The 26472-nt window shown below is 33.7% G+C and overlaps 1 protein-coding gene across 1 annotated transcript; it reads right to left on the reverse strand.

Annotated features, from left to right (window-relative positions):
• Positions 1–1388: 1388 nt before the first annotated feature.
• Positions 1389–25772, reverse strand: LOC139888500 (uncharacterized). The gene is made up of 2 exons (XM_071871504.1): positions 25307–25772; positions 1389–1687 (listed from the first exon to the last, which is right to left on the reverse strand). Exons 1-2 carry the CDS (start codon positions 25770–25772, stop codon positions 1389–1391), a joined length of 765 nt encoding a protein of 254 aa, XP_071727605.1.
• Positions 25773–26472: the final 700 nt, after the last annotated feature.

The raw sequence follows: 26472 nt of genomic DNA on the forward strand, positions 1-26472 counted from the left end.
CTAAATAAGTCCCGCAAAATAACAATTTCCATCCCCTCGTACTTCAAATTGTTTGTCCAAACTCTTAATCTCCTCATTCTTCACATTCTCTTCTTTTAAAGCTTCTTGTTGTCCCTTAAGAATTCGCTTAGCGATATTAGTTTGGATAATCATGTTTGATGCTCGGACTCTTAGAGGTTTAACTCTTTCTTCCGACTCAAGGCATCAGCTACTACGTTAGCATTTCCATGATGATATCAAATTTCACAGTCGTAGTCATTAACTAACTCAAACCACTGTCTCTGCCTCTGCCTCATATTTAGTTATTTTTGATCGAATATATGCTGAAGACTCTTGTGGTCAGTGTACATCGTACAATTTACTCCATATAAATAATGTCTCCAGATCTTGAGAGCATACACAACGGCTGCCAATTCCAAATTATGGGTCGTATAATTTTGTTCATGTATCTTCAATTGTCATGAAGCATAAGCGATGACTTTATTCCGTTGCATTAAGACACAACCAAAACCCTGATGTGAAGCGTCGCAGTATATAATGAAGTCATTGTTCCCTTCGGGTACTGATAATATTGGTGCTTAAGTTAACTTCTTCTTCAACAATTGGAACACTGCCTCTTGTTCATCCTTCTAGTCAAACATCTTCCTGTTATGCGTTAGCGCAGTCAGAGGTTTTGCCACCCTAGCAAAATCTTGGATAAACCTACGGTAATAGTCAGCCAAACCTAGAAATTGGCGTATCCGCATTCGAGTCTTTGGAGTCTCCCAGCTATCAATAGCTTCAACTTTGCAGGGTCCAGTTGAATTCCTTGTTTACTAACAACGTGATCGAGGAATTGCACCTCCTTAAACCAAAATTCACATTTGGAAAACTTAGCGTATAGCTGTTCTCTTTAACAAATCTAACACCAATCTCAAGTGCTCTTCGTGCTCTTGATCGTTCTTTGAGTAGAAATGTATGTCATCAATAAAGACAATAACAAAGTTTTCCAAATACGGACTACACACACGGTTCATGAGGTCCATGAACACAGTTGGTGCGTTAGTCAATCCGAATAGCATAACCAAAAATTCATAATGACCATAGCGTGTTCTGAATGCAGTCTTCGGAATATCCTCCTCCTTAATCTGCAGTTGGTGATAGCCGGAGCGAAGATCAATCTTGGAGTAAACAGATTATCCTTGAAGTTGATCGAATACATCGTCGATTCTTGGAAGTGGATAATGATTCTTGATGGTGATCTTGTTCAATTCACGGTAATCAATACACAATCGGTACGAACCATCTTCCTTCTTAGCAAATAGAACAGGAGCTCCCCATGGGGAAGAGCTAGGTTGAATGAAACCCTTCTATAACAACTCTTGAAGTTGATTTTCTAATTCTTTGAGTTATGTTGGAGTAAGTCTATATGGAGCACGGGCCACAGGAGCAGCTGCTGGTGCAAGATCAATTTGGAACTCTACCGCTCTATGCAGTGGAAGTCCAGGCAAATCCTCCAGAAACACTTCAGGAAATTCCATGGCAACCGCTACATCACTTAGCTGTCTCTCTTTTGGATCAAGTTTGCTAACATGAGCAAGAATAACATGACAGCCTTTTCTAAGATACTTCTGAACCTTCAAACAGCTGATGAGGTTCAACTGCTTACATTTCTTATCTTCGTAGATCATTAGTGGTTCTCCGTCCACTTAAGGAATATGAATAGTGTAATTACCCTTAGCTGTATAATATACACTGAACATGTGCATCATCGTCGAAGTACTATGCATCCGTTGAAAACTAGCGCTGTAGTGACCCGAACTTTTCCATGTTTATATATATTAAATGAAATTGATATTTATATGATTAAGTGTTTCCAACATATTAAGCAATCAAACTTGTTAAGACTTGATTAATTGAAATAGGTTTCATATAGACAATTGACCACCTTAGTTGACCGGTGATACACGAACGTTAAAACTTGTAAAAATTATATGATGACATATATATGATTATATATATAGTTAACATGATATTATGATAAGTAAGTATCTCATTAGGTATTTTAACAATGAGTTATATACATAAAATTGAGTTTATTGAATTAAGAAACTCGAAACGATATATATAACGATTATCGTTATAACAACGTCTTACTAAATACATATGAATCATATTAAGATATTGATACACTATGTTTAATCATGATAAATGATAAGTAAACATGTCATTAAGTGTATTAACAATGAACTACATATGCAAAAACAAGACTACTAACTTAATGATTTCGAAACGAGACATATATGTAACGATTATCGTTGTAACAACATTTAACTGTATATATATCATACTAAGATATATTAATATATCATAATATCATGATAATGTAATAATTTAACATCTCTTTAGATATAATAAACAATGGGTTAACAACATTTAACAAGATCGTTAACCTAAAGGTTTCAAAACAACACTTACATGTAATGACTAACGATGACTTAACGACCCAGTTAAAATGTATATACATGTTGTAATGACCCGGAATTTTCCGACCAAATTATACTTATGAGATTAATATTTACATAAATTAAACCATACCAACATGATAAGCAATCCAAATTATTGAGATTTGTGTTTTTGAAAAGAGTTTTACACAACGTTTGACCGTCCAATATGACCGATGATATCACGAACTATATAACATACGATAATTATACGTTTGTGTATATATATGTATTTATATATATTTAACATGATCTAAGGATGGTTTAATATCTCATTATGTACTAATGACAATGAGTTATAAGTATATTTTAAAATTACTAACTTAAGTTTTCAAAACGATAACTATACGTAACATTCTTTGATATATATACTTATAATCTATAATGCTTATACATGTATCGTATATATAATGTATTTAATCACTTTTTAAGGACTTAAATACATAAAACAATATAAATATATTCACAAAAGATAGCTATATTTGAATTCTCGTTCTGTTTCCTCAAGATTTCTATACGTATATCTAGGGTATATGTACCCGTATCATACCCAGCTTCTATACGTATTTACTATTGGTATATACACATCAAATCAACATCCTAATCAACATTATTACTGCACTAGATATGAGGTAACTAGAATTTGTCAATTAGTATGAATTATTAGTAAGAAAACAAAATTAGGAATCCTTTTCTTTCTTTATAAACTAAAAACGTTTTTATAAATGAACACCATTTCTTCACTCCATTTTCTCATACCTACACCCTCATTTCTCTCTCAAAATACTCCTAACTTCATACTTGATCATCTCCAAGCATTTTCCCCATCATTTAGCTTCAATTACAAGCCTTAAACACCATAAGAAAACTCTTTCAAGAACATATCAAAATAACCACCCATTTGAAGAAGTTTACTTTCAACCTTTTGATCTAACTCCACCACTCTTTGATTCCAAGATTATTTCTTATCTTTTGCAGTAACTTTGTCCAAGTAACTTGAGGTAGTAACCTTGTTCATAATCTTATTCAATTCATATTCATATAGCTATCTTATTTTGTGGTATAAAATTTTAACAACAAGAACATAGTTTGAATGATTTCAAACTTGTTCGCAAACTAAATAGATCCTTCTAACTTGACTTTTAAAACACTTCAAGACCTGTAATATATCATAATGATATGCTAACCTAACAAGATATAACTTGGTTTTACAAAGAACATCTTAAAAACTGAATCTACGTCGTCGGAGTGCAACCGGGGGCTGTTTTGGGTTGGATAATTAAAAACCATCTTGAACTTTGAATTGGAAGTTCATGTTCTGGAAAAATGATATTTCTTATGAATATGTTAACACATAAAAATTTCATGGTTTAACTCAAAGTGTAAGTATTTTTAGAAAAGTGATCATTAAATGTTGTTTTTATGATGGAAAATGATCACTTTCATAAGTTTCACCAAAGTTTGATCAATAACCTATGATTTCGAATACAAACTAAGGTATTTTCAGTTCATATTCTTAAAATTTGACTCGATCCAAGGAAGTGGCAAGTTGAACCAACAAAAACGGAGTTGTAATGAAGAAACTACGACTAAAACAAGATTGGGTATCCGAAGCTAGTTTAGCTACGAAAATATTTGGAGAAAAAGTAAATTAATCATATCTTTTCTAATTAATATGATATTTTATATATAATTACTTATGATTTGATTTTATATATTTCAGGACCACCCGTAAACAACACGAGAAGATTAATCATAAGACCTCATGATTGTACGCAACACGTCATTTGACAACACGGTACTTTATGTACGCAACACGTCATTTGACAACATGGTATCATGGGTCGAGATTAATTCTGATCAATACGAATACGATGGGGTCTTTATTTATTTTATTTAAGAAAGTAATTGTGGGCCACTAACATCGGACTGCTAACTACGGACTAAGAAAATATTAAAAGTATATATATATGTAACGATTACTTAAAAAGAAAATATGTTGATATATTATATATATGGTTAGGTTCGAGATATCTATCGGAGACCAAGTCGAATTAAATACCTTCAAGGCAAAAGTGAGTTTCATTTGCTCCCTTTTTAATTGCTTTTGCAATATATATTTTTGGGCTGAGAATACATGCGCCGCTTTTATAAATGGTTACAAAATAGACACAAGTACTTAAAAATATATTCTACGTTGAGTTGTACCACTGGCATATTTTCCTGTAGCTTGGTAACTACTATTTACATGGGTATTGTAAACGCGAATCCTGTTGATAGATCTATCGGGCCTGACAACCCTAACCGGACTGGACGACCAGTATTCAACGGTTGCACAGTACTTCGTTTTGGTGACTGCACTTGGTACGGTGTAGTGAGATTTCATAATAAAGGGAATATGCGACGTTGATTAAATGTTAAGTATGGTTACCAAGTGCTCAACCACTTAGAATGCTTTACATACACTTGCGAGTGTATTATGTTTATGATTATGAAATCTTGTGGTCTATTAACATATTGAAATGATTGTTATGATAAACCTATGAACTCACCAACCTTTTGGTTGACACTTTGAAAGCATGTTTATTCTCAGGTACGAATTAAGTCTTCCGCTGTGCATTTGCTCAATATAAGGACATTACTTGGAGCCGATCATCGCAATGGGACCAAATGTTGATGACTTCGTCCAGGTGGATTATGACGGGTCCTTTCAGTTGGTATCAGAGCGGTGGTCGTAGCGAACCAGGTCTTGCATTAGTGTGTCTAACTAGTAGTTGTTAGGATGCATTAATGAGTCTGGACTTCGACCGTGTCTACATGTCAAAAGTTTTACTTATCATTTCTAGTCGGAAATCATATGCTTATCATCCTTAGGAAATTACCTGCTTATCATTCATAAGTCTAGACACGTTTTACTGCATTTACTGCATTGATAGTGTATAGACGAATTCTTATCTTAGCATATCTGTTATTGCGAACTTTGACTGATATCTTTTCAAAGATTCTCTGTAATTTACGGGATTTTGGTATTATATATACATATGTAAATTATGTATTGAAGAGTACCAAATCTAACTCCTATAATCTATTCCATACCAAAAATTCATTTTCCCCATTATACAAGATGGATTCCGCATCTAGTTCGAATTCTCTAGATTCCGACAGTTATGCCGATATGGATTTCCATTCGGGCTCCGAAAGCAGCATCACCGGAATGGATCAACCAATTTCTTATCATCTATTCTGGATGAATTGGGGATGGGTTCGTAATATACTAAATCACTGGAGATAAGAAGAAGGTGATCCATTCTATCCACCAAATTGCCCTCTTGGCAATGAACCTGAAGCACTTACCGGCGAACCTATTCGAAACACCATTTTCTCTCTCATTTCTAGAGTATCTCGTCACGATTATATACTATCCCTTATTACAAATCATGTTCATTTGCTCGCTCCAACCGCCAATCATCCCGGTGTACTAGCAGAAGTTAACGAACTTCGCGCTCGCGTGACGGCTTTGGAGAACATGGTGCGAAGGTTGCAAACACCAGCAGCAGCACCAGCAGCATAATCAGCACCACCATCAATAACATCAACAATACCATCATCACCACTAACAAACAACATTCGCATCACACGTCTCGACATCATAATCTGTCCCACAAACATCAACATCATACGCACCATAGATACCAAGGAGTACCAACAATAATGAACGATGAAGTATTGATCCATAACTTCATTGATATTCTGCGAAGAATATGTGGTTTCAAAAAGTTTTAGAGATTTCTTATTCTAGCTCAAACCGAAAAGCAAATGAGATTAATATCATATTAACTCATTAAATTCATGATTTCATCTGAAGAAAATATATATGTATATATGTTTTCATAAAGATTGTAATTAAAAGTTCTTTTGTACAAAATATTAATGGTGAATTTTTTTTTAACGGGTAGGTAATACTCGAGGAATAATTAGATTTCATCTTAATAAGTTACATTGTACATTCGTCGAAGCTGATTCAACAGTCATTTACTATCCTACTTACAACCACCGATATACGTATCCGTTCACCGCAGAATAACCATTTTCATTCAATTTCATATTTGGATTTTGACTTCCCAGAAATCAACAAGTGGCATATGAAGAAAACATATGACAAAATAAAATCTGTTAGAAACAAACAAATTAACTATAAAATTTTTTGTTAAGAATCCACGCTAACTGTTCCTGCTAACTATTCCTAGCTAACTGATTACATTTTATTTATCGCAGTTTATTTATCGCAATTTAATTATCGCACTTTTATTTATCGTCATTTAATTTCTGTAATTATTTTACGCACTTTAAATATCGGGACACGTATACAATGTTTTGACATATCATATCGACGCATCTATATATATTATTTGGAATCACCATAGACACTCTATATGTAGTAATGATCGAGTTCTCTATACAGGGTTGAGGTTGATTCTACAATAATATATATAGTTTGAGTTGTGATCGAGTCTGAGAGGTATACGGGTCACGACACGTATTAATTAATTCGTATATTATATATTAAACTATATATGAATTATTGGACTGTTACTGTGGACTATCGACTGTGGACTAATGACATTGGACAATTAAAATGAATTAAAATATTGATTATAACATATGAAACTAAACATTTCTTCAAGATTGCCACTTGATTTCATCTTAAACCTCATTGTATCTCGACGATTACAATCAGCGTTCAAATCTATCATGATTCTTAAAAACACCTCAATCGAGAGGATAAACCAACCGCACTTCATCTACAGAAGAAAAGATTGATGCATATAGTTATGCACCTGAAAAACCCTCGAAAACTGAGTAAACGTTTGACACGTATCTGTTCTAGTTCCTTTGACATTATTATTACCAAAGATCGTTTTGCAATCCCTTTCCAAAGTAGCTAATTTTGTCACAGCTCCAACAAGTCAACTCCAACTTTTCATCCGAAACAACTTTATTATAACCGCGATATATATGCGTACTCTTTAATGTTACTGGGGAACCTTTTATATTCCACAATATTACCATCAGCGATTAATCATTCTAATAACACAATTCTCCTGAAACTACCTCGGTTTGATAGCCGATGACCCAGATCAGTTAACTTTGAAAATGCTGACGAAGCAGCATGTTGTAGATGATCTTAATGGCCAAAAGTTTGATGATAAAGAAAGGAGTGTTAGGAACGCTAGATAGAAAATTTAGTACCGAAAAGTGAATTATGTGAAACTATGAAGAAACCGTGGACAAATCACAAAGAATAAGTTTGCCTTCAAAGAATCCAAATGATTCTGTGCCTGCTGAAATCGTTAGCAAACATCTTATTTCTCATTCTAAACCTTCACAGACAAATCTTCTTCATCATCCATTGATATTAGAAATTCTAAGATATTCTCGTATGTTCTATTATAAATATCCTCCATATTTCTGGCGATATTTTCACAACTATTCTTATCTGAGATCATTTATCTCTCCGTAATATCTGCAACATAAAAGAAACTGTGTTAGTTTCTAAATTCTGAAACCTTCGAGTTTAAAATATGAATGTTTTGAAGTAGTGTTGAGAACTGAAGCATGGATTAGTATAATATAATGACACTTGATCAACGTCATTATATTACAGTAAGTCATGCTGAGTTTCTAATGAAGCATGATGATTCACAGTACCGTCATCATGTGCCATTTACACGACTCTTACATTCTATCTAATCTCTAAACATATCAAGAGAATATTTTTCTGGATGACTCGGTCTTCTCCAGGGTATTCTGGTAATTTAACAAATCAAAATCGTTCTATTACCATTTTCTTCTTAGATCTTTAGCTATGTTCATTCTGAATTTCATATCTACGAATTCCGGACCATTACTCGCTTGACTCGAAGTTGGGAAGAGAAAACGAAAGCATGAAGCTCCGAAAAATAATGAAGAATATAAACTTCGATAATAACCCCAAAATTACAAACCGTGTATATCGATGCAGATAGCAATATAGAGACACGGGAGAATTAGAAACACTATAAACACAAGAGCATAGTAGAAGTAAATAGATTCTTCTGGTGGTAGATGAAAAAGAAGAATGACAGATATAAAAGTTAGGAGTATATCAAGAATCAGGACTGGATGGAGCATATTGATGAATGCTTTAAAGTAAGAATCAAGGGAGAAAGAATAGAAGGTGTGAGTCGTGGAAAATAAGGAAACGAAGGGGTGAATTTATAGTGAAATATCTGACAGAGCAATCGAAACAGATTATTGCATATAATCAAAGAAGATCCTGATTTCCTTAATCACCAAAGAACCAAATCTTATTACGCAAGATTCTCTTTAAATCCCTTAAATCCCGAAAATCAATCATAGCTACATCATCGGTTAAGACGAATATATTTTACTCATCTCACTCTTTTACGATAGTCTCATTTATATTCTTCGTATAATCGAATCGTTTTATCTACATTACTCAATGATGATAAAACTCTATTATCACCTTATATTTATCATAAAAACCTTCTTATTGTTATCCATAACAACCTCTATCAAATTTCGGGGACGAAATTTCTTTAACGGGTAGGTACTGTAATGACCCGGAATTTTCCGACCAAATTATACTTATGAGATTAATATTTACATAAATTAAACCATACCAACATGATAAGCAATCCAAATTGTTGAGACTTGTGTTTTTGAAAAGAGTTTTACACAACGTTTGACCGTCCAATATGACCGATGATATCACGAACTATATAACATACGATAATTATACCTTTGTGTATATATATGTATTTATATATATTTAACATGATCTAAGGATGGTTTAATATCTCATTGTGTACTAATGACAATGAGTTATAAGTATATTTTGAAATTACTAACTTAAGTTTTCAAAACGATAACTATACGTAACATTCTTTGATATATATACTTATAATCTATAATGCTTATACATGTATCGTATATATAATGTATTTAATCACTTTTTAAGGACTTAAATACATAAAAAATATAATTATATTCACAAAAGATAGCTATATTTGAATTCTCGTTCCGTTTCCTCAAGATTTCTATACGTATATCTAGGGTATATGTACCCGTATCATACCCAGCTTCTATACGTATTTACTATTGGTATATACACATCAAATCAATATCCTAATCAACATTATTACTGCCCTAGATATGATGTAACTAGAATTTGTCAATTAGTATGAATTATTAGTAAGAAAACAAAATTAGGAATCCTTTTCTTTATTTATAAACTAAAAACGTTTTTATAAATGAACACCATTTCTTCACTCCATTTTCTCATACCTACACCCTCATTTCTCTCTCAAAATACTCCTAACTTTATACTTGATCATCTCCAAGCATTTTCCCCATCATTTAGCTTCAATTACAATCCTTAAACACCATAAGAAAACTCTTTCAAGAACATATCAAAATAACCACCCATTTGAAGAAGTTTACTTTCAACCTTTTGATCTAACTCCACCACTCTTTGATTCCAAGATTATTTCTTATCTTTTGCAGTAACTTTGTCCAAGTAACTTGAGGTAGTAACCTTGTTCATAATCTTATTCAATTCATATTCACATAGCTATCTTAATTTGTGGTATAAAATTTTAACAACAAGAACATAGTTTGAATGATTTCAAACTTGTTCGCAAACTAAATAGATCCTTCTAACTTGACTTTTAAAACACTTCAAGACCTGTAATATATCATAATGATATGCTAACCTAACAAGATATAACTTGGTTTTACAAAGAACATCTTAAAAACTGAATCTACGTCATCGGAGTGCAACCGGGGGCTGTTTTGGGTTGGATAATTAAAAACCGTCTTGAACTTTGAATTGGAAGTTCATGTTCTGGAAAAATGATATTTCTTATGAATATGTTAACATATAAAAATTTCATAGTTTAACTCAAAGTGTAAGTATTTTTAGAAAAATGATCATTAAATGTTGTTTTTATGATGGAAAATGATCACTTTCATAAGTTTCACCAAAGTTTGATCAATAACCTATGATTTCGAATACAAACTAAGGTATTTTCAGTTCATATTCTAAAAATTTGACTCGATCCAAGGAAGTGGCAAGTTGAACCAACAAAAACGGAGTTGTAATGAAGAAACTACGACTAAAACAAGATTGGGTATCCGAAGCTAGTTTAGCTACGAAAATATTTGGAGAAAAAGTAAATTAATCATATCTTTTCTAATTAATATGATATTTTATATATAATTACTTATGATTTGATTTTATATATTTCAGGACCACCCGTAAACAACACGAGAAGATTAATCATAAGACCTCATGATTGTACGCAACACGTCATTTGACAACACGGTACTTTATGTACGCAACACGTCATTTGACAACATGGTACCATGGGTCGAGATTAATTCTGATCAATACGAATACGATGGGGTCTTTATTTATTTTATTTAAGCAACTAATTGTGGACCACTAACATCGGACTGCTAACTACGGACTAAGAAAATATTAAAAGTATATATATATGTAACGATTACTTAAAAAGAAAATATGTTGATATATTATATATATGGTTAGGTTCGTGATATCTATCGGAGACCAAGTCGAATTAAATACCTTCAAGGCAAAAGTGAGTTTCATTTGCTCTCTTTTTAATTGCTTTTGCAATATATATTTTTGGGCTGAGAATACATGCGCTGCTTTTATAAATGTTTACAAAATAGACACAAGTACTTAAAAATATATTCTACGTTGAGTTGTACCACTGTCATATTTTCCTGTAGCTTGGTAACTACTATTTGCATGGGTATTGTAAACGCGAATCCTGTTGATAGATCTATCGGGCCTGACAACCCCAACCGGACTGGACGACCAGTATTCAACGGTTGTACAGTACTTCGTTTTGGTGACTACACTTGGTACGGTGTAGTGAGATTTCATAATAAAGGGAATATGCGACGTTGATTAAATGTTAAGTATGGTTACCAAGTGCTCAACCACTTAGAATGCTTTACATACACTTGCGAGTGTATTATGTTTATGATTATGAAATCTTGTGGTCTATTAACATATTGAAATGATTGTTATGATAAACCTATGAACTCACCAACCTTTTGGTTGACACTTTGAAAGCATGTTTATTCTCAGGTACGAATTAAGTCTTCCGCTGTGCATTTGCTCAATATAAGGACATTACTTGGAGCCGATCATCGCAATGGGACCAAATGTTGATGACTCCGTCCAGGTGGATTAGGACGGGTCCTTTCACATGTAGTATTTTAATATGTATTCATACACTTTTGAAAGACTTCAAGACACTTATCAAAATACTTCTTAACAAAAATTCTTACGATTACATCCTCGTTCAGTTTCATCAACAATTCTACTCGTATGCACCCGTATTCGCACTCGTACAATACACATCTTTTAGATGTATGTACTATTGGTATATACACTCCAATGATCAGCTCTTATCAGCCTATTTGAGTCATCTAACACATGTGGGAACCATCATTTGGCAACTAGCATGAAATATCTCATAAAATTACAAAAATATTAGTAATCATTCATGACTTATTTACAAGTAAACAAAATTACACATCCTTTATATCTAATCCATATACCAACGACCAAAAACACCTACAAACACTTTCATTCTTCAATTTTGTTCATCTAATTGATCTCTCTCAAGTTCTATCTTCAATTTCTAAGTGTTCTTCATAAATTCTATAAGTTCTAGTTTCATAAAATCAAGAATACTTCCAAGTTTGCTAGCTTACTTCCAATCTTGTAAAGTGATCATCCAATCTCAAGAAATCTTTCTTATTTATAGTAAGATATCTTTCTAATATAAGGTAATACTCATATTCAAACTTTGATTCAATTTCTATAACTATAACAATCTTATTTCGAGTGGAAATCTTACTTGAACTTGTTTTCGTGTCATGATTCTGCTTCAAGAACTTTCAAGCTATCCAAGGATCCTTTGAAGCTAGATCTATTTTTTTCATTTCCAGTAGGTTTTCCTACTAAAATTAAGGTAGTAATGATGTTCATAACATCATTTGATTCATATATATATATAACTACCTTATTCGAAGGTTTAAACTTGTAATCACTAGAACATAGTTTAGTTAATTCTAAACTTGTTCGCAAACAAAAGTTAATCCTTCTAACTTGACTTTTAAAATCAACTAGACACATGTTCTATATCTATATGATATGCTAACTTAATGATTTAAAACCTGGAAGCACGAAAAACACCGTAAAACCGGATATACACCGTCGTAGTAACACCACGAGCTGTTTTGGGTTAGTTAATTAAAAACTATGATAAACTTTGATTTAAAAGTTGTTATTCTCGGAAAATTATTTTTCTTATGAACATGAAACTATATCCAAAAATTATGGTTAAACTCAAAGTGGAAGTATGTTTTCCAAAATGGTCATCTAGACGTCGTTCTTTCGACTGAAATGACTACCTTTACAAAAATGACTTGTAACCTGTATTTCTGACTATAAACCTATAATTATTCTGTTTAGATTCATAAAATAGAGTTCAATATGAAACCATAGCAATTTGATTCACTCAAAACGGATTTAAAACGAAGAAGTTATGGGTAAAACAAGATTGGATATTTTTTGATTGTTGTAGCTACGAGAAATATTGTAACAATTCTATACAAATCATATCCTAGCTAACTTATATTGTATTATACATGTATTCTAATATATTATGTAATCTTAGGATACCATAGACACGTATGCAAATGTTTTGACATATCATATCGACCCATGTATATATATTATTTGGAACAACCATAGACACTCTATATTCAGTAATGTTGGAGTTAGCTATATAGGGTTGAGGTTGATTCCAAAAATATATATACTTTGAGTTGTGATCTAGCCTGAGACGTTTATACACTGGGTCGTAGATTGATCCAAGATAATATATATTGATTTATTTCTGTACATCTAACTATGGACAACTAGTTGTAGGTTACTAACGAGGACAGCTGACTTAATAAACTTAAAACATTAAAACGTATTAAAAATGTTGTAAATATATTTAGAACATACTTTGATATATATGTACATATTTGTTATAGGTTCGTGAATCGACCAGTGGCCAAGTCTTACTTCCCGACGAAGTAAAAATCTGTGAAAGTGAGTTATAGTCCCACTTTTAAAAATCTAATATTTTGGGATGAGAATACATGCAGTTTTATAAATGTTTTACGAAATAGACACAAGTAATTGAAACTACATTATATGGTTGAATGATCGAAGCCGAATATGCCCCTTTTGCTTGGTAACCTAAGAATTAGTAAACCGATCTACTAATTGACGCGAATCCTAAAGATAGATCTATTGGGCCTAACGAACTCCATCCAAAGTACCGGATGCTTTAGTACTTCGAATTCATTTTTATCATGTCCGAAGGATTTTCCGGAATGATAGGGGATATTCTTATATGCATCTTGTTAATGTCGGTTACCAGGTGTTCACCATATGAATGATTTTTTTATCTCTATGTATGAGATGTATATTGAAATATGAAATCTTGTGGTATATTATTTCGAATGATAAATATATAGGTTAAACCTATAACTCACCAAAATTTTTGTTGACGTTTAAAGCATGTTTATTCTCAGGTGATTATTAAGAGCTTCCGCCATTGCATACTAAAATAAGGACAAGATTTGGAGTCCATGCTTGTATGATATTATGTAAAAACTGCATTCAAGAAACTTAGTTTTGATGTAATATATTCTTATTGTAAACCATTATGTAATGGTCGTGTGTAAACGGTATATTTTAGTTTATCATTATTTGATAATCTACGTAATGCTTTTTAAACCTTTATCGATAAAATAAAGGTTATGGTTGTTTTAAAAATGAATGCAGTCTTTGAAAAACGTCTCATATAGAGGTCAAAACATCGCGACGAAATCATTTAATATGGAACATTTATAATCAATATGAACGGGACATTTTAGTTGGTATCCGAGCATTGGTCTTAGAGAACCAGAAATTTGCATTAGTGTGTCTTATCGAGTTTGTTAGGATACATTAGTGAGTCTGGACTTCGACCGTGTTTTCTTTAAAAAGTATTGTTTAACACTTTTGTTGAAAACTATATATTATTAACATGTAAATATTATGTGATATATTAACCTCTTAATGTGTTTGATATTGTGTGATAGATGTCTACCACTAGTACAAATCCCATCGACTCACCTAATAATAATGAAGAGTCGAATATAATTTGGGAAGATTCACAAATTCCCGAAGAGGAACCGGAAGAAGAGGAATCAGAAGAGGAGGAACCGGAAGAGGAGGAATCGGAAGAAGAAGAGGTTCCGGAGGAAGAAATATTGATACCTACAGTAAATCGATTAAATAAAAGAAAATCATCAATCAACGGACCAAAGTTAAAAATGGTCAATGGTGTTTCCGCCGAGGAAGCAAAATATTGGGAAGATTACCAATTTTCCGATGAATCGGATCCTGATGAGGATTCCGATGATGTTATAGAAATTACCTCGACCCAATTTAATAAAGCGAAAGAAAATAATAAGGGAAAAGGTATAAAAATAGAGAAACCTGATTCCAACCCCGATGAACTTTATATGTATCGGCAACATCCGTATTTCCCAAATTGTAACAATAACCCGTGAACCTCTAAACCACCAGGTTTTTCTAAACCATTGTGGAAAACGACGGCTAGTATTAGAGGAGCACCATATATCCCTAGAAAATTAGGAAAACGAACCAAGTCTGAAGAAGAAGAAACCAGTGATTCAGATTAGAGGGTTGTAATCATGTTGTGTATTATATGTATTGTAGTGTGCTTGTACTTTTATGTTCTATGTAAAAATTGTTTGTATTGTTTGTTAATTATCCTTTACGAATCTAATCCTTGTCTATTTTACAGTATAAAAACAAAATGGACGTTAAGGGTAGACAACCGAATATTTTAGAAGATCTACCAGAGGATATGATTGAGGAAATCTTGTCTAGAGTCGGTCAGAATTCTTCAGCGCAATTAATTATGGCAAAATTAACTTGTCAAACATTTGAAAGACTTTCCAGAAATGCTTTAGTTTATAAAAGGCTTTCCTTTGTTAGGTGGGGTATATCACATTGGCAAGACCGTAAGTTATGTCGTGTTTTCTTTAAAGCGTTAAATGCGGGGAACCCAAATGCAATTTTACGCTACGGGTTAAGAACCTATTTTGACTCAACATATCCCAATATAGGATTTCGTGAATTAGAAAGAGCTTCTAACATGCAACATAAAGAAGCATGTTATGCTTACGGGTTAATAATGTTCGCTTCTCATCAAATTGAGAAAAAGAACATTGGGTTGCAAATTTTAAATAAAACATTCTCACAAGTGACGGACTCAGTAGTTGGTGTAAGAAACAAGGTTTTTAGATTGCTACGAGGCTGTTGGGCATTACAAAACCTTCATCCTTTTGACGACATTACAACATGCTGCCTAGCCAATGGTCATAACAGTTACTTTTCACAAGATCAAGGATGGGAAGTCGTCTTAGTAAAACCAGAATGCATGACTTGTTTCTGGACTTATGAATTACGTGTCTTTATTTCTTTTGCTGAACAACTTGCGTATTAACTAGAATTGCCTTTATAGCTGCTGAGTAGCAAAGAAATTATGTGCTATATTTCATCCTATATGTATAATAGTGGTATTGTAAGTTTATAAAATATTGTATAAAGGTTTGAACGCGAAATATTATTGTAATAAGTTTTTCATATAGAAGCGTAGTAGTTGAGTTGTATAGTAGCTAGTAAGTATGAACTTAACGGGTAGGTACTACCCGAATTAAAACTATAAAATTCTAATATGAAGAAAAAGCTTTTATAAATAAGTTCATATAATGCTACGAGATACTATTGACTACTCTTAAAATTCTATATGATTAACTCAATTCTTTTGGCTATTTTTGAAGGAAATGGCACCAGCGACTCGTCAGAATTTGAACATGAGCGAGGAAGACTTCCGTGTTTTCCTTGCAGCAAACATAGCCGCAGTAACAGGCTGCGATGCAAAATAATAATAACTCTAGATCTAGCAGTGGAACTAATTCCACAAGAAATCGTGTAGGATGCTCCTACAAAGAATTCACTGCCTGCAAACCTGTGGAATTTGATGGAACTGAAGGACCAATTGGATTGAAACGGTGGACCGAGAAAGTCGAATCAATGTTTGCCATAAGTAAGTGTACTGAAGAGGACAAAGTTAAGTACGCTACGCATACCTTCACAGGTACTGCGTTAACAAGGTGGAACACCTATCTTGAACAGGTAGGACAAAACGCTGCTTACGCACTACCGTGGTCAGCATTCAAGCAATTGATGAACGAGCAGTACCGTCCTAGAAACGAAGTCAATAAACTCAAGGTAGAACTGAGGGAGTTATGAACACAAGGGTTCGACATTACCACATATAAACGACGATTCACAGAGTTGTGCCTATTGTGTCCGGGAGCGTTCGAAGATGAAGAAGAGAAGATCGACGCGTTTGTAAAAGGGTTACCAGTAAGGATTCAAGAAGATGTGAGTTCACACGAGCCTGCTTCCATATAAAAGGAAAGTAGAATGGCTCATAAACTCATAAATCAGATTGAGGGAAGAATTAAAGAGCAGGCGGCCGAAGAAGCCAACACGAAACAACTCAAGAGAAAGTGGGAAGAAACCAGTGACAAGGGTCACCAATACAACAACAACAACAATTACAACCACAACCGCAACAACAATCGCAACAATAACCGCAATCCTAACAATAACTACAACAAACGTCCCAACAACAACAACAACTACAACAACCGTTCCAACAACAATAACAATCTCAACAACAACCTCAATAACAATAACGGCAACAAAAACAAAAAATGCCAAAGGTGTGAAGTGTACCACCAGAATGGGTTCTGCACTACATTTTGCACCAAGTGTAAAAGAACTGGCCATGGTGCGAAAAAGTGTGAGGTCTACGGACCAAAGTTTAACAGAACTAAAGGAACAAATAGTGGCGAAACAAGTAATGCCGCCTTTGTTTGTTATGGATGTGGAAAATCGGGCCACATTAGAAGTAATTGCCTGAATCAGGGGAATACTAATGGGCAAGGCCGCGGAAGAGTTTTCAATATTAATACGGTAGAAGCGCAGGAAGACCCGGAGCTTGTTACGGGTACGTTTCTTATTGACGATAATCTGCTTATGTTTTATTTGATTCGGGTGCGGATAGAAGCTATATGAGTAGAGAATTTTGTGCTAAATTAAGTTGCCCATTGATGCCTTTAGATAATAAATTTTTACTCGAATTAGCAAATGGTAAATTAATTTCAGCAGATAATATATGTCGGGATAGAGAAATTAAACTGGGTGATGAAACGTTTAAGATTGATTTAATACCAGTGGAGTTAGGGAGTTTTGATGTAATAATTGGCATGGACTGGTTGAAGAAGGTAAGAGCAGAGGTCGTTTGTTACAAAAATGTGATTCGCATTATGCGTGAAAAAGGAAAACCTTTAATGGTGTACGGAGAAAAGAACAACGTGAAGTTAAATCTTATTAGTAGTTTGAAGGCGCAAAAACTAATAAGAAAAGGTTGTTACGTCATTCTAACAGAGATCGAGGAAGTTAAACCTGAAGAAAAGAACATCAGTGATGTTCCCGTCACAAAAGAATTTTCCGATGTATTTTCGAAAGAATTACCGGGATTACCCCCATATCGATCCGTTGAATTTCAAATATACCTTGTACCAGGAGCTGCACCAATAGCTCGTGCTCCATACAGACTCGCACCCAGCGAAATGAAAGAATTACAAAGTCAATTACAGGAACTTTTAGAGTGTGGTTTCATTCGACCAAGTACATCACCATGGGGAGCTCCTGTTCTGTTTGTCAAGAAGAAAGATGGTACATTCAGGTTGTGTATCGACTACCGAGTTCAACTTACCATCAAGAACCGTTACCCATTACCGAGAATTGACGACTTATTTGATCAACTACAAGGCTCGTCGATTTATTCGAAGATCGATTTACGTTCTGGGTATCATCAAATGCGGGTGAAGAAGGATGATATTCCAAAGACTACTTTTAGGACACGTTACGGTCATTACGAGTTTATGGTTATGCCGTTTGGATTGACTAACGCACCAGCTGTGTTCATGGACATCATGAACCGAGTGTGTGGGCCATATCTTGACAAGTTTGTCATTGTTTTCATCGATGACATACTTATTTACTCAAAGAATGACCAAGAGCACGAAGAACATTTGAGAAAAGTGCTAGAGTTGCTGAGAAAAGAAAAATTGTACGCTAAGTTTTCAAAGTGTGCATTTTGGTTGGAAGAAGTTCAATTCCTCGGTCATATAGTGAACAAAGAAGGTATTCAGGTGGATCCAGCAAAGATTGAAACCGTTGAAAAGTGGGAAACCCCGAAAACTCCAAAATACATAAGTCAATTTTTAGGACTGGCAGGTTATTACAGGAGATTCATCCAAGATTTTTCCAAAATAGCAAAACCCTTGACTGCATTAACGCATAAAGGGAAGAAATTTAAATGGAAGGATGAACAAGAGAAAGCGTTTCAATTATTGAAGAAAAAGTTAACTACGGCACCTATATTGTCATTACCTGAAGGGAATGATGATTTTGTGATATATTTTGACGCCTCAAAGCAAGGTCTCGGTTGTGTATTAATGCAACGAACGAAGGTAATTGCTTATGCGTCTAGACAATTAAAGATTCACGAGCAGAATTATACGACGCATGATTTGGAATTAGGTACAGTTGTTTTTGCATTAAAGACTTGGAGGCACTACTTATATGGGGTCAAAAGTATTATATATACCGACCAAAAAAGTCTTCAACACATATTTAATCAGAAACAACTGAATATGAGGCAGCGTAGGTGGATTGAATTGTTGAATGATTACGACTTTGAGATTCATTACCACCCGGGGAAGGCAAATGTGGTAGCCGACGCCTTGAGCAGAAAGGATAGAGAACCCATTCGAGTAAAAGCTATGAATATAATGATTCACACTAACCTTACTACTCAAATAAAGGAGGAGAAACAAGGAGTTTTAAAAGAAGGAAATTTAAAGGATGAAATACCCAAAGAATCGGAGAAGCATCTTAATATTCGAGAAGACGGAACCCAGTATAGGGCTGAAAGAATTTGGGTATCAAAATTTGGAGATATGAGAGAAATGGTACTTAGAGAAGCTCATAAAACCAGATACTCAATACATCCTGGAATGGGGAAGATGTACAAGGATCTCAAGAAACATTTTTGGTGGCCGGGTATGAAAGCCGATGTTGCTAAATACGTAGGAGAATGTTTGACGTGTTCTAAGGTCAAAGCGGAGCATCAGAAACCATCAGGCCTACTTCAACAACCCAAAATCCCGGAATGGAAATGGAAAAACATTACCATGGATTTCATCACTAAATTGCCAAGGACTGCAAGTGGTTTTGATACTATTTGGGTAATAGTTGATCGTCTCACCAAATCAGCACACTTCCTGCCAATAAGAGAAGATGATAAGATGGAGAAGTTAGCACGACTGTATTTGAAGAAAGTCGTCTCCAGACATGGAATACCAATCTCTATTATCTCTGATAGGGATGGCAGATTTATTTCAAGATTCAGGCAGACATTACAGCAAGCATTAGGAACTCATCTAGACATGAGTACTGCCTATCATCCACAAACTGATGGGCAGAGCGAAAGGACGATACAAACGCTTGAAGACATGCTACGAGCATGTGTTATTGATTTTGGAAACAGTTGGGATCGACATCTACCATTAGCAGAATTTTCCTACAACAACAGCTACCATTCAAGCATTGAGATGGTGCCATTTGAAGCACTTTATGGTAGAAAGTGCAGGTCTCTGATTTGTTGGAATGAAGTGGGGGATAGACATATTACGGGTCCAGAGATAATACAAGAAACTACCGAGAAGATCATCCAAATTCAAGAACGGTTGAAAACCGTCCAAAGTCGACAAAAGAGCTACGCTGACATTAAAAGAAAAGATATAGAATTTGAAATTGGAGAAATGGTCATGCTTAAAGTTGCACCTTGGAAAGGCGTTGTTCGATTTGGTAAATGAGGGAAATTAAATCCAAGGTATATTGGACCATTCAAGGTTATTGATCGTGTCGGACCAGTAGCTTACCGACTTGAGTTACCTCAACAACTCGCGGCTGTACATAACACTTTCCACGTCTCGAATTTGAAGAAATATTTTGCTAAAGAAGATCTCACTATTCCGTTAGACGAAATCCAAATCAACGAAAAACTTCAATTCATCGAAGAACCCGTCGAAATAATGGATCGTGAGGTTAAAAGACTTAAGCAAAACAAGATACCAATTGTTAAGGTTCGATGGAATGCTCGTAGATGACCCGAGTTTACCTGGGAACGAGAAGATCAGATGAAAAAGAAATACCCGCACTTATTTCCAGAAGATATGTCAACACCTCCAACTGCTTAAAATTTCGGGACGAAATTTATTTAACGGGTAGGTACTGTAGTGACCCGAACTTTTCCATGTTTATATATATTAAATGAAATTGATATTTATATGATTAAGTGTTTCCAACATGTTAAGCAATCAAACTTGTTAAGACTTGATTAATTGAAATAGGTTTCATATTGACAATTGACCACCCTAGTTGACCGGTGATTCACGAACGTTAAAACTTGTAAAAACTATATGATGACATATATATGATTATATATATAGTTAACATGATATTATGATAAGTAAGTATCACATTAGGTATTTTAACAATGAGTTATATACATAAAATTGAGTTTATTGAATTAAGAAACTCGAAACGATATATATAACGATTATCGTTATAACAACGTCTTACTAAATACATATGAATCATATTAAGATATTGATACACTATGTTTAATCATGATAAATTATAAGTAAACATGTCATTAAGTGTATTAACAATGAACTACATATGTAAAAACAAGACTACTAACTTAATGATTTCGAAACGAGACATATATGTAACGATTATCGTTGTAACAACATTTAACTGTATATATATCATACTAAGATATATTAATATATCATAATATCATGATAATGTAATAACTTAACATCTCTTTAGATATAATAAACAATGGGTTAACAACATTTAACAAGATCGTTAACCTAAAGGTTTCAAAACAACACTTACATGTAACGACTAACGATGACTTAACGACCCAGTTAAAATGTATATACATGTAGTGTTTTAATATGTATTCATACACTTTAGGAAGACTTTAAGACACTTATCAAAATACTTCTACTTAAAAAAAATTCTTACAATTACATCCTCGTTCAGTTTCATCAACAATTCTACTCGTATGCACCCGTATTCGTACTCGTACAATACACAGCTTTTAGATGTATGTACTATTGGTATATACACTCCAATGATCAGCTCTTAGCAGCCCATGTGAGTCACCTAACATATATGGGAACCATCATTTGGAAACTAGCATGAAATATCTCATAAAATTACAAAAATATTAGTAATCATTCATGACTTATTTACAAGTAAACAAAATTACACATCCTTTATATCTAATCCATATACCAACGACCAAAAACACCTACAAACACTTTAATTCTTCAATTTTATTCATCTAATTGATCTCTCTCAAGTTCTATCTTCAAGTTCTAAGTGTTCTTCATAAATTCTATAAGTTCTTGTTTCATAAAATCAAGAATACTTCCAAGTTTGCTAGCTTACTTCCAATCTTGTAAAGTGATCATCCAACCTCAAGAAATCTTTCTTATTTACAGTAAGATATCTTTCTAATACAAGGTAATAATCATATTCAAACTTTGATTCAATTTCTATAACTATAACAATCTTATTTCGAGTGGAAATCTTACTTGAACTTGTTTTCGTGTCATGATTCTGCTTCAAGAACTTTCAAGCCATCCAAGGATCCTTTGAAGGTAGATTTATTTTTCTCATTTCCAGTAGGTTTAACTACTAAAATTAAGGTAGTAATGATGTTCATAACATCATTCGATTCATATATATAAAACTACCTTATTCGAAGGTTTAAACTTGTAATCACTAGAACATAGTTTAGTTAATTCTAAACTTGTTCGCAAACAAAAGTTAATACTTCTAACTTGACTTTTAAAATCAACTAGACACATGTTCTATATCTATATGATATGCTAACTTAATGATTTAAAACATGGAAACACGAAAAACACCGTAAAACCGGATATACGCCGTCATAGTAACACCACGAGCTGTTTTGGGTTAGTTAATTAAAAACTATGATAAATTTTGATTTAAAAGTTGTTATTCTGGGAAAATGATTTTTCTTATGAACATGAAACTATATCCAAAAATCATGGTTAATCTCAAAGTGGAAGTATGTTTTCCAAAATGGTCATCTAGACGTCGTTCTTTCGACTGAAATGACTACCTTTACAAAAAAGACTTGTAACCTATATTTCTGACTATAAACCTATAATTTTTCTATTTAGATTCATAAAATAGAGTTCAATATGAAGCTATAGCAATTTTATTCACTCAAAACGGATTTAAAACGAAGAAGTTATGGGTAAAACAAGATTGGATATTTTTTGATTGTTGTAGCTACGGGAAATATTGTAACAATTCTATATAAAATAATATCCTAGCTAACTTATATTATATTATACATGTATTCTAATATATTATGTAATCTTAGGATACCATAGACACGTATGCAAATGTTTTGACATATCATATCGACCCATGTATATATATTATTTGGAACAACCATAGACACTCTATATGCAGTAATGTTGGAGTTAGCTATACAGGGTTGAGGTTGATTCCAAAAATATATATACTTTAAGTTGTGATCTAGCCTGAGACGTGTATACACTGGGTCGTGGATTGATCCAAGATAATATATATCGATTTATTTCTGTACATCTAACTATGGACAACTAGTTGTAGGTTACTAACGAGGACAGCTGACTTAATAAACTTAAAACATTAAAACCTATTAAAAATGTTGTGAATATATTTTGAACATACTTTGATATATATGTACATATTTGTTATAGGTTCGTGAATCGACCAGTGGCCAAGTCTAATTTCCCGATGAAGTAAAAATCTGTGAAAGTGAGTTATAGTCCCACTTTTAAAAATCTAATATTTTGGGGTGAAAATACATGCAGTTTTATAAATGTTTTACGAAATAGACACAAGTAATTGAAACTACATTATATGGTTGAATGATCGAAGCCGAATATGCCCCTTTTGCTTGGTAACCTAAGAATTAGTAAACCAATCTACTAATTGACGCGAATCCTAAAGATAGATCTATTGGGCCTAACGAACCCCATCTAAAGTACCGGATGCTTTAGTACTTAAAATTCATTTTTATCATGCCTGAAGGATTTCCCGGAATGATAGGGGATATTCTTATATGCATCTTGTTAATGTCGGTTGCCAGGTGTTCACCATATGAATGATTTTTTTTATCTCTATGTATGGGATGTATATTGAAATATGAAATCTTGTGGTCTATTATTTCGATTGATAAATATATAGGTTAAACCTATAACTCACCAACATTTTTGTTGACGTTTAAAGCATGTTTATTCTCAGGTGATTATTAAGAGCTTCCGCTGTTGCGTACTAAAATAAGGACAAGATTTAGAGTCCATTCTTGTATGATATTATGTAAAAACTGCATTCAAGAAACTTATTTTTGATGTAATATATTCTTATTGTAAACCATTATGTAATGGTCGTGTGTAAACGGTATATTTTAGATTATCATTATTTGATAATCTACGTAATGCTTTTTAAACCTTTATCGATAAAATAAAGGTTATGGTTGTTTTAAAAATGAATGTAGTCTTTGAAAAACATCTCATATAGAGGTCAGAACCTCGCGACGAAATCAATTAATATGGAACATTTATAATCAATATGAACGGGACATATCAAGCGTGACTAGCTCGGATGGGGTAGTCAGGCCCAATAGATCTATCAATATGATTCGCGTCTACCGATGTCATAAACTAGTAGCTAAAAGTTACCAAATTAGGGGATATTTATGTTATAGCATTTAACTTAAGATAAATTAATCTAATTTAATTAAACTTATAATATAACAAATTAAATATTATTTTATATTAAATAATATTATAATATATGATATTAAGATTTATCTATTAAATATCAAAGTTGACTTAGGTTGACTGGAGTTGACTTTTGGTTGACTTTTCAGTTGACTTTTTCGTTTGACGTTCGGTTGACTTAAGTTGACTTTCTATATAAGGAAACTTTCTAAATAAGACAACTTTTCAAAAATAGAAACTTTCTAAAAATAAAAACTTTCCTAAAATAGAATGTTACTAAAAATAGAAAGTATATTTAATACTTAAACTTAATCGAATCTTTTGACACCTAAGTTCTAAATCCACATCAAGCACTAGGACTATCATGCATTGACCTGACCTAAGTTAGACTTTTACTTACATACTTTCGTAATTAGGTTAAAGTATCGATCATACTTGATCTATTATTAATTTACGTGTGATATATTCTTGTGTGTACTCTAAGGTGAGTTGTAGTCCCACCTTTTTAATCTTTTTAATCTTTTGAAATGAGAATATATGCTCTTTATATTTACATGTTAGACATCTACTAGGTATCAAATCTACTTCGAAAGTTTTATCTGCACGAGTTATACTACAGTTACAATCCACATTCTTAGCCTTTAGTACTTCACCATTAGCTACCTCTACAGTATAGTTTCTGTCTAAGGATGACAATGGAGTACTAATCCTAGGATTTATCTTGCTTGAAACAAAACTTAAAACCGCCCCAGAATCAAATAAGACATAAACCAGTAAGTTATTGACCGAAAATGTACCGGTAACCAGTTCAGGATCTTCTTCCGCATCTCTAGCATTGATATTGAACGCTCCATGCGCATTCGCACCAGCCTTCTTCTTATTCGGACATGTATCACGAACATGTCTCGGCTTTCCGCACTCATAGCAAACCTTCGGTGCACTAGCATTATCCTTCACATTCACAGATTCATTAGTAGTAGCTTTATAAGCAAAACCCTTGCAGTCCTTAGCCCTGTGTCCCTGTTTATTACACTTAGAACACACCGCAGTACAGAATCCACTGTGAGGTTTATAACACCTTGGGCACATTGGGCGCTGATTGCGCTGATTAGAATTTAAGGTTTTCTGCCTTTTCTGCTGATTCTAATTTGGATTTCGGTTTCCATCCCATTTCCGCTTTCCATCATCCTTCTTATGAATATTGTCACTCGTCTCTCCGGATGAAGCTTTCTTTCCTCGAAGAATTATTTTGTCATTCAACTTGTGAGCCATAACTATGAATGCTTCAATGGTTGGAGGTCATGAGAGTCAACCCTAGTCTCGATTGACTATGACTGTCCTTCAATATATGCCTTAATTTTGATGGTTTCAGTAGCCATAGCAGTTGGACACATTAAAGCTAACTCAAAGAATCGTTGATCACATGCGTCGATATCATTACGTTTCAACTTTAGATGTTTTAACTCGGTCTCGAGTTTCTTTACTTCACCTCTCGGGCAATAACGAGTAATCATTATTTTTTTGAAGTCTACCCAAGCTTGACCATACGCTTCATCATTTTCGACAGCTTGAGCATACGAGTTCCACCAGGTCAGTGCACTATTAATCAGCGTGCATGTGGAAAACTTCACCTTAAACTCCAGAACATTATTAACACGAAACACAGACTCGAGCTTCTTAAACCAGCGAGTGAGACTTATTGGGCCCTCCACTCCACTGAACACTTGGGGCTTACTACCTATGAATGTCTTGTAAGAACTTCCACCTTGGTTCCCATTGTTTCCGTTGT

Source organism: Rutidosis leptorrhynchoides, chromosome 2, assembly GCF_046630445.1.
Source record: "Rutidosis leptorrhynchoides isolate AG116_Rl617_1_P2 chromosome 2, CSIRO_AGI_Rlap_v1, whole genome shotgun sequence".
Lineage (NCBI taxonomy): Eukaryota > Viridiplantae > Streptophyta > Magnoliopsida > Asterales > Asteraceae > Rutidosis > Rutidosis leptorrhynchoides.

Bases quoted from the DNA above. Each gene is read 5' to 3' on its own strand.
- LOC139888500 (XM_071871504.1), bottom strand. From the start codon at position 25,772: ATGTGCCCAAGGTGTTATAAACCTCACAGTGGATTCTGTACTGCGGTG. The intron at 1,688-25,306 runs GTAACTGTAGTA...ATATTCCTTAAG, and splicing joins AAAGGCTAAGAATGTGGATT to TGGACGGAGAACCACTAATG.